This window comes from Botrytis fragariae (genome assembly GCF_013461495.1).
Source record: "Botrytis fragariae strain BVB16 chromosome Unknown tig00000037, whole genome shotgun sequence".
Classification (NCBI taxonomy): Eukaryota; Fungi; Ascomycota; class Leotiomycetes; order Helotiales; family Sclerotiniaceae; genus Botrytis; species Botrytis fragariae.
This window is the reverse complement of record NW_023500990.1, coordinates 597,536-607,576: the sequence shown is the minus strand read 5'-3', so window position 1 is coordinate 607,576 and position 10,041 is coordinate 597,536. Positions and strand designations below refer to the sequence as shown.

General features: G+C 40.6%; 4 protein-coding genes across 4 annotated transcripts; 2 read left to right on the top strand and 2 right to left on the bottom strand.

The window, feature by feature from the left end:
• Positions 1-1,443: 1,443 nt before the first annotated feature.
• Positions 1,444-2,844, top strand: Bfra_011526 (uncharacterized protein; the record flags this gene model as incomplete). The annotated part of the gene is made up of 2 exons (XM_037341853.1): positions 1,444-1,706; positions 1,851-2,844. The coding sequence occupies 2 exons, from the start codon at positions 1,444-1,446 to the stop codon at positions 2,842-2,844; spliced, it is 1,257 nt and encodes a 418-aa protein (XP_037194710.1).
• Positions 2,845-3,993: 1,149 nt separating this feature from the next.
• Positions 3,994-4,909, bottom strand: Bfra_011525 (uncharacterized protein; the record flags this gene model as incomplete). The annotated part of the gene is made up of 2 exons (XM_037341852.1): positions 3,994-4,690; positions 4,749-4,909. The coding sequence occupies 2 exons, from the start codon at positions 4,907-4,909 to the stop codon at positions 3,994-3,996; spliced, it is 858 nt and encodes a 285-aa protein (XP_037194709.1).
• Positions 4,910-4,991: 82 nt separating this feature from the next.
• Bfra_011524 (uncharacterized protein) lies at positions 4,992-5,377 on the top strand (the record flags this gene model as incomplete). Its single annotated transcript, XM_037341851.1, has 2 exons — positions 4,992-5,001; positions 5,112-5,377. 2 exons carry the CDS (start codon positions 4,992-4,994, stop codon positions 5,375-5,377), a joined length of 276 nt encoding a protein of 91 aa, XP_037194708.1.
• Positions 5,378-5,843: 466 nt separating this feature from the next.
• Positions 5,844-6,705, bottom strand: Bfra_011523 (uncharacterized protein; the record flags this gene model as incomplete). Its single annotated transcript, XM_037341850.1, has 2 exons — positions 5,844-6,567; positions 6,620-6,705. 2 exons carry the CDS (start codon positions 6,703-6,705, stop codon positions 5,844-5,846), a joined length of 810 nt encoding a protein of 269 aa, XP_037194707.1.
• Positions 6,706-10,041: the final 3,336 nt, after the last annotated feature.

The following is a 10,041-nucleotide window of genomic DNA, read 5'->3' as shown; positions in this document are numbered from 1 at the left end:
ATATATGTTCGAGGGGAAAAATCCAATTCACACAAAAAGCGAACTTGTGTGTTCACTGATCAAGGTTATGAGAGCAAGAAGGATGTAGTTTAGTGGAAGGCCATGGAAATGAGGTATGCTGAAACAAGAGATGTGAGTAGCTCGAGGGAAGAGTTGGGGGTTGTCACAAGTACAGGATATCGGATTTATAGGTAAGATATCTAGGGGCTTTGGTAGTAGCTGAAGAAGAAATGAAGAGGTGGATTACAGTAGAGAACATAGGATTGTCATCATGAGAAGGAGAGGGGACGAGAAGACAAGCTGCCAGAGGATATGTGGAAGGTCATGGTCAGAGATGAAAATTTCATGAGGCATTGGTTAGAACTAAGGATGTGTGACTATGCAAGAAGAGGATCGATGAAATGACTTAAGGGTTATGGATGATTGTATGAAAAATTTACACCGCGAAACAATGAAGATCAGAGTTGGTGATTCTAGTCATCACCCGGGTGAGACCATGACAGATGCAAAGATCCAAATAATCATCAAAGAGCCTGAATTACGTGACCAGTGAATACTGGAAGTAGATGCACGTGAGGAAACCATAAATCATCTGCGACCAACTCGGTTCATTGGTCAAATGGTTTGATCGACTCTCCTAGGTTTTTTGCTAAATCACGTATTGGCAGTTGAGAGGTTGAGCAGCAGAGATATGAGTCACTGCTTGGCATATTCTATCTACCAACCTACGAAATAAATAACAATGTATCACGCTTGCCGCGAATCGTCCCTCTTCTGGAAAGATACCTTTAGTATGACGTGCTGGTGTTGATAAATTCCCGATTATAGTCGCAGAACACTTAAAGCTAGACATAAGCTAGTAGCAGTTTGCGACTTCATAGACATCCTTAGAGGAAAATTTAAACTAAGCTTGTGTAGTGGGCATCTTGTCAAATGTCAAATTGGGCTAAGCGAGCCCCATGAAAACTCCATAATCACAAAGTCCAAGAGAATCTGTGCTGAAATCAATTCAAAATGACATCTCTTTTGTTGAAATATACTTGAGAAGTACGTCTATCTGGTGACAATCTTTGGTAAAATAATAATAATTAGTTGTTTTAAAATCCATTTTTATTTATCTTCTTGAATTCTGGCCAAGTTTTGAGTTTCTTGATCTACTAGAAGCTAAAGAAGAGCTAAGAGAGTACTAAGGGGGGGACGTAACGATTCCTAAAAGCTTACCCGCAGTATATATAAACTTTAGTCCTCTTCTTCTCCCGACGGTAAAAAAGTATAAAGAGCTTCGAAAGTCCATACTCATTGAAACTCTTCATTGACTGTTGGATAGTTTATGATAAGGTGAGTAGCCACTCTCATAAACACATTTACATCATTTATAATCATCACTGTATTCGAATTCTCACTTCGGTCGATTACTTATTAACATCAATTGAAGTACCAACCATGACGAAGAACGACACGTCAGACGTCTCTTGTGACGATAAAGAGCTCCCATCGATAGAAAAGTCAATTGGCGAATGCAATGATGGAAAAGATGAATTTATAAGCTCCCACGAATCATCACTCGTTGAACGTCGTTCTAGTCCACCCCGATCTCAAGAACACACATCTGATATGTCTGAATGTGTCTCTTCAAGCAATGAAGATGATAATGGATCAGTGAACTCATCTGATGATGCAGATAGCACAACTGAACAAGACATCGAGTAAGCTTATTTCCCATGCATTAACCCCATCAAGTTGTCCAATAGCCTGAGCTACAAAGTGTGGTAACCGTTGCTTGGATCATAATGTTCATATGATAATATTGTACCATATACTATGAAGGTCTATCAGCTAAGTTTGTTTAGAAAATGGGGCACCCAAATGGCTCAAATCGAAATTGGCTCCCACGACAAGGTACTCATTGTCCATGCCAACCTTTTGAAAGAGAAGTTTCCTTTTTTCGCAAATATCTTTAATTCTAGTCGATTGAATTTCTATGAGAGGTATCCTGAGCTTGATCCAGCTGGACTCAAGCTTGTGCAGCTCTGGATATATGGAACTTCGATTGCAGAGCAGAAAAGGAATAAATGCCGTACCACCGAGCTCTTCTCTCTATTTGCTATCGCGTACCACTTCGACCAAAGAAGTTTACAAGATGAAACAATGGAGTGCATCGTCAAGGAGATTCGTGAAAGTCGCGATGAGTCAAGATTCACGCCAGAGCATGTCAGATTTGCGTACGAAACCACTCCCGGAGCATCAAAGCTCCGATCTTTCTGTGCCGGATCTGTGGCTGAAGCCATGCAAGAAGACAATCAATCTAACTGGGATCGCGAGCAATTATCCATGCTTCTCATGGCGATTCCAGAGCTTTACATTGATATCAGCCCTGATATTTTCTTTCGATTTGAGAATGCGTCAACTGCTACAAACCATACTAGCTATGGTTATCACCAGGGCACTGAAGTTGATGATAACATTCAGCCTGTTGACGATAAGGTTGAAGGTGATCATACTTGCGGCAATTGCTTTCCCTCGTCTAGCTCTGGTAGTGATGAAAACAAATGTGATAGTCATGCCGGAATGGAGCTTGATAGCTCTGCGGACTCTGGCAGTGATTCGTCTGGTAAAACACCTGACAGTATGAGTATTCAATACACCTCACCTGATTCCAAAAGTGGTGAGGAGAGCGGCAATAACAAGAGGGTTAAGCTTTCCGATGATGCAGATGAAGTTGGCGCTGTGACTCTCAAGAGTCCTGATCCAAAAGCAATGACGGTTCGTTTCTATGGCGATTCCAGTGGACCCGACCACAAACGGAAGCTAATCAGATCCATCGGCTTGAATACTCAACTCTAATAGGGTACAGACTGTATGCACGCGGTACATTAATGTTTAATATGGGGTGGAATTTGTTGTCGAGGAAATGGAAGTTGTTTGGATATGGCATCCATGAGGGTTGAGTCCATCCGATTGTACACCCAAAGGACATACTAGGATAGACTTCAGTAGAGACCCTAGCAAGAATGGATATGATTAACTTAATCGCATTACATTCCAAATAGTTGAATTCAATGAGTGAAAAGTAGTGTTTGACCAATTGACAGTCATACCCATTCAAAGCCTGAAGGAAGAAGAGTCTAAGCCCGATCAATCTGATAACATAGTTGCAGAATTAAATACTGCAGTGAAGTTCCCTAGAGTCCAATTTTCTTACGATGTATGGGAAGAACAGACTTTGTAATTTTTTGAGTGAGATAATGAGTATATTCAGGATTTGATGTGTAGTAGCAGTGATCTCATACTTGATGTCGATGATATCCTGCTGAAAAAGCTGGCAGTCTACCCCGGAGATCCAATGGAAGCACCTGTGTGTAACTACCATCAACGCAGAAAAGATGACCAATGCCCTTATGGAGAATATTCAAGTGCATCGTGTGGCCCAGGGCTATGGTGTCTCATGGTGAGAAATCAGAATCAGTGGCATTGCAAGCTCATTCACTTGAATTAACACAAGCTAGCATCTGGGAACTACTTGGCTTGAGTTGATGGAGGGCCTTGTTTGGACTCTAAGTTTTCGAAAATAATAATGGTGAAGTGCGTGTTTTATCGTATGTTGGTTTTGTAGCATGTAAAACACAAAACATATTCTCCTCAGTTTTTGAGATTTGAAGTGAAAGTACATTATCAGTTGTGAAAAGTGAGTGTCTTCGGGTAGATCTCTTGCGTTGAAATAGTGATTTCAATATTCAGCAATATGTCAAAAGGGACGATCGATTTGAGATTTAGTTTATAATTGAAGTTACCATCCTATGTCCATGAACCTTTCACATTGGATTTGGCAAACAGATCTGATCTGGTGCCCTAATAGACACTTAGTGATAGCCCTAGCGAATCAAACTAATTCCTGAAAGCAAAATCACCCATAGCTAAAGCGTGCATCCATCCTTCGAACCTCAACTAATACCGCGAATCTGAATGTGTAAACAAGGCTATTCGTTAAACAAACTAATCGCTATAGTAATCACAAGCTGGTGCCAACAATGGATCAGCCAGACTAACTCCCATGTTATCCTCCGTGAGTGTTGATATATCAAAACGTAACTCCTCATTACGAGAAAAGATTGACTCCAGATCCATATCACTAACTCCATCCAATCCACCAACTTGTGACATTTGCCATACCGCAATTCGGGAGATCAAAAGTCTCAACTTTGACTTGGGAATGGTGTGTTTGTAGACCTCCAACCAACAGGAAGGATTAGCTCTTGCCTTGGTATCGATCATGAATTTGATGAGAAAGTCAATTGATTCATCCTGAAGACGCGAGACGTGATATTTTTCGGCAAGAATGCAGAGCTTTACGAGGATTGGAAGCTTCATCGACATGAAAAGTCCTTTGAAGGAACCCTTGGAGGGCGTGGTTGTATTCTCAATACTTGCAATCTTACTGAGACCGCCATCGATCTTATCGGTATAGACCCAGTCGACGAGTAACTTGAAGGCCTTGGGATCGTCATTTGCGAGGATAACATCTGGAACTTCTTTGACCGGGTCTAGAAATTCTTCGAAAGTATTGGCGACCATATATTCGAGGACTGGAATTTTGGCGTAGAGAAGCTTGGCATGGGCTTTGAAAGTGACGGTGCCTCCAGGCTCTTTGCCACTGCCAACTTCAATTTGCAAGATGATGGGGCCTAGTTCTCTGTTGTTCAATATGTCAGTAAAGCCATCTGATACACCGATATGACGAGTGAACACACCTGGAAGATAGATGCGATCCAACCTCTGGCATGTAAGTGCTGCTTGAACTATGGCGAGTATGGGCATTGCCGTTCATGGAAGTTTTGAAATTGCTTGTTGTTGAAGTTCTGGTACACCAATCAGAGATGGCAGAGGCTGACCACATATCGCTGGAAGTCATGACTGCGTTGAGTTTGTAGGCGAAGATAGCTTGACAGTCAGAGTATAGCTATTTTGGTGGCGTGAAAGTCAGAAATCAGAATATGCTTATGTGTAGAAGGAATTCAAAGATCGAGAAGGAAATTCAACTTACACGAAGAACGTTTTTTCGCGTAGCTGGCCAAGACAGATAGTTGGTTACACAATACCGCGGCCACTTAAAGGTGACTTGGCTGTGAAGAAAACGAATAATTTTATGGAAGGCGCAGCATCTTTAAACGAGCACAGTGATTTCTCTTCACAGTCTTTACGGTTTCTGTCGAAAACCAAAAATCAAGTTTGCAATCTATGCACTGCCCTTTTCTTGAAGCCTTCCGGGAAGAATATAGGACCGACGAGGCTGTTAACGAGTTCTACCAGTGTCAAACTCTCAGATTCACTTCAATGGCGCATCGCTAGCATATTATATCTTGAATGTCTAGCAATATAGGGTACAGATAATTCATCAAATTCATTGTTGAAGCCAAGCTTTTCGTTCATCTTGATATTTTGTTTCGAACATATTTCACCTTTGAACTTACTAGTCGAATCCAAGTGTCATGTTTTCCAACTCACATCATGATTCAAACAGCTGCAGAAGCTTTGGGTGAGTGGGATCTTTAACATCACGTGGCACCAGGTCTGTATTGATGGACTAAGAAACCAACGCCGGCAGAAGCAGCCCTTGATGATAACGTCTACTCTATATACCCAAGTTTTTATTCACTCAAATCCTCACATTATTTCTCACTTACTGCAAATCCTCAAGCCCATGTCTTCTATCAAAATTCCTCGCAGAAGCCCAGGCACATAACCCAAATTCCTCTACCATAGTTGAAACAATCTGATACACACCCGTTTTCTTACAATTTCGTTTTTTTAGCATAGTGTGTCTACCTGCATTCAAGTGCATGTCGTCAGTCATCCAGATCGCTCGGTCTATTACCACTCTCGTTGGTAATTTTAGCGGTTGTCTTCGGCTTATATGGGCAGTCCTCGTCCGCCGCATGTCGATGGTAATCGCACGGTGGTGCTATCAATGGATCCTCCTGGAGCTTTACCCCTTGGGTCAAAGCCAGATAATCCATGAGGATCTCTGGACTCTGCGACAATATGGAGTGTATTGCCTTCACAGTCCAGAATTTGGGATTGCTAGTAAATTCTCCGTCTTTGAAGCGCATCGCATAGATGGCTGTTCTCGTGAAGAATAATCGAAGCTTCGATGTGCGGCGTGTATTCTCGTATGTATACACCCACAGGGACTCGCCGATGATTATTCTATTCTCCTGGAGGAGTTTGATCAGGTAATCCATCGTGGCATCAACAAGTGGGTTGATGTCGTATTTTTCCGCAAGAATCAGTAGCTCCAAGAGTGGTGTGCTGGCAGAATTACCATTTGCAAAGGTAAGATCAATTCCTGGCTCGATGGCTCCGCTATATACCCAGCCAAGCATCAGCTTGAAGGCTTCGATATTGTCCTCGGGCATCTTGGCACTATGAGTTATGCCTTCCAAGAACTTTCCGTTGAACATCTTATCAAAGAATGCGATCTTCTTGCAGAGTATTGTCTTATGAACATTAAAGACAACTTGATCGAAGCCTGTGCCGACTTCGAGGCGCACAATTCTGGTACCGATTGTGCTGTAATTTGTTAGCAAACTGTTTTATTGATATATATATATTGAGTGCTTACTCTATCCAGTACTTGTTAGCCTTGACTTTCTTGGTTGCCGGCTCTATCCACTCCGACTCCAACTTGATTGGGCGTGGAGGGTCCATAATTTTTATTGTGGTAGGATTTAAACTCGACCGTAGTTCAGGCTAAAAATGATACTTCAAAAGTATATGAAAGACTGAATAGAATGAAGTGTTTGTATCGAACAAGATAAAGTGCATTTCGGGTAGTGTTTTGCTATCTGTAAATAAAGATTGTGAGATTTTCAAGAAAGGAAGTTCTAAGACGATCACGAAAGATCCATATATACTACTTTAGAAGATACGGTGCAGACTCGTTCAAGTCGTACGGCTCAGCATGGCTGTAGTGTATCTCAGCAACCGCTTTTACAGATTCGCTTGAAGCAGTGGTTGGAATCTGACGATCTCACCTCTACCAGAAATCATTTCACTTCAAGTGACCGTAGTTTTACCTGCTTCATTTCATTGGCACATGATAGTCTAGTACTGTTATACGTTCTTCTGAAACACCTGCTCCATACTATTCACACCTGCCTCTTTTTTTCCAGTGAGACTGCCATCATGTTGAAAGTCATCTTTTCTACAACCAGCTAGTCTTATATAAGACCCAAAGCATCGCTGTTTACGCTACATGGTAATTAAATCATAAGTAATACCTATATAACGTTTTAATACAGATGATGTACGCATTTTTAACTCGAGTAAAGGAACTGAAAGGATATATAACCACTTGCCTATTCTTCAGGACAGAGAAGATGAGATCTACAGCAGTCCAATAGAGAAAACCATGAGTGAAGAGCTAGATAAAAACTGGGGATCCAAGGGTCACATAGTGCAGTCTACAAATTGATTGTGTAATCCAAAAAATTAGAAATAGAATAGCGTGGATGTATTTTTTGCCAACGAGATATACTCTCGCTGTCATAACCGAGACATTAACCGATTCTAGTCCATCAAACCTCCGATACGACGACAAGAAACTCCAGTTTAGCCCACCAACCAACCCATACCTCAGCGCCTCATCCAGAGCACTTATCTCAAAAGCAGCCATTTTTGAAGATTACGATATTTACTGTAAAACACCGCTCGCCAAATCGCAATCTTTCACATCTGCCGGATCGTCGAAAATTTACGGATCTTTTGGTTTGATTCGGGACTAGTCTTTGATAGTAAGCAAAACTTTCGGATTTTGATAGTGTGAAGTAATGACGTTCGGACATTTGCGCTTTTCATGATTGACCTCGCTTCTTTTAATGTTACGTACTAAGATTTGTTGGAGTATATAAACACCTTAATTTCATCAGTAACACAGGAATTATATTGGAAAGATTGTGGCTTTCGGAATTACGTTATTTGAATTTGTGCTGGCAGAACCTGACAGGCAGTGCCAAAGGTTGAAGAAATGAGTGAGATGGAAGCAGATCAGCTTGGAGATTATCTTCGCACTATATTCCTCACATTTATAAAAGCATATAGCATCTATCAGATGAAGGTAGTCTGATAATATTGATTACATCTTTCGCTGTCAATATCTATTCTTATCATTCATCCAAACAGTATACTCTCTATCACCGTCAAAAAAACACATCGCAACATTCCTTTCCCCCAATCAAGAAGCCATCTCAATTCATCCTCAATACCCAGATAAACTCATCGATAGCCAAGCAGCAAACCTTCACACCTCTATCAGTCACAAACCTCATCTGAGTTCCTGGGGCAATTGCCAGTTGTAAGTGAGTTCAATTTACAGCTTATTCTTCTTGGTTAGAAGTCGAGTTTATATACCTAGCTTCTAAACATATATTTCGATTCATGTTCGTGAACACACATTTTCCACTCAACTTGGAGATAACTACCAAAGAGGTATCATTATATCTCAAGTGTTACCATAAGGTTTCAATATCCAGAATCAAGATTTGAGTATATAAACATCTCAATTCTGATACCAAATGATAAGATATAGATTTGCAACCCGACATCAATACCTAGGGTCCCAGACATGGAGCTTCTCCAGAGTCGGTCAAGGGTGGGATGAATGTATAGCAGAAATTTGAAAGAGATGAGCAATCCCATATCGAGATATTGAAGTTGGAATGCACTTCTATCAAATTACTCGATAATCCACTGGTTTGCGATGAAAATCATATATGCTACTAGCTAAACGCGTCTTTACTGTCATTCAGATTAGTAATTCTATTAAAAGAAAACGACAGCGAGAACATCCATCTGTATTGTCATGTCTATATCTCTATTTCAATTCTGTACCAAATCTATACATCTCACTACATTAGACTCTAAGTAAATCATTGAGAGTACATAGGTACACATTTCAAATTATGTGACTACACCTCGACCCCCCCTCAACATCTTTTTCCAATTGCCCCGTTCAATCTTATTGATTTATCAAAACGGACTAAGATGAGATTTATATAGATCCGAAGAAAAGTTTAGAAAACTGAGCTAAATAGGACGAAACTCGAAAGGTAGATTCTTCAACCTAGATACATAACTAATCAATAGACTCGCAATCTCATATCCACACTCTATCCTATCCTATCCTATCTCATCCCATTCCATCCCACGTCATCATACAATCCCCCCTCTGTCAGTATATAACCACGCACTATATACCCCTTCTGTTGACACAACAAGCCCCGTACAAATAACTATACAGTCGCTCGAAGGACTTTGGAAAACAAAATTTGTGGTCTCGCATGATCGCTACATAGCTATTGCTAGCTTTGACACGGGGATAAGATGAGAGGTTCGTGGATGCGGTTCTCGTTACTGATGGGAGGTGGGGAGGAAGATTGAGACAATGTTGCTGTTGTATCTCTATCGCTAGGTATTCATCGCTTACCTAGTAGTTACATATATCAATCACGATTTCAAATTACATCACCACTGTCATTATCATTATCTTCATCCATCTCACATCCTCATCCTCCCACATCTACCCAGGCCTCATATCACAGTATCCCACATAGAAAAATTCATCATATTCAAAACTTCATTCTATACATATTCGATCCCAAGAATATACTAAAACTAATTAACCTAGATAGTCTTCAACTAACTATTTATACATCCTCTTCCCCCTCTTCCCTTCTTCTTCTTCCATGAATGCAATGAAATAAATGAGTACATTATTTCCAGGGAGCATTGGGAGTAACTGTTCTACTCTGAAATAGTTGAACCAGAATTTTGTTCATATAGCTACTGATATTGGCTGTGAGGAATAATTTCATGCCCCTTTTTGTTTCCACTATCGAAGGACTTGCTTTATTTGTTGTTTTTATTGTTGTTGTTGTTGTTGTTGTTATTGTTATTATTATTTTTATCGTTGTCGTTGAGCTAACTATCCCTATAAATTGATATGAGTAAGAACCATGGATTTATATAAAACAACAACAAGGCTCT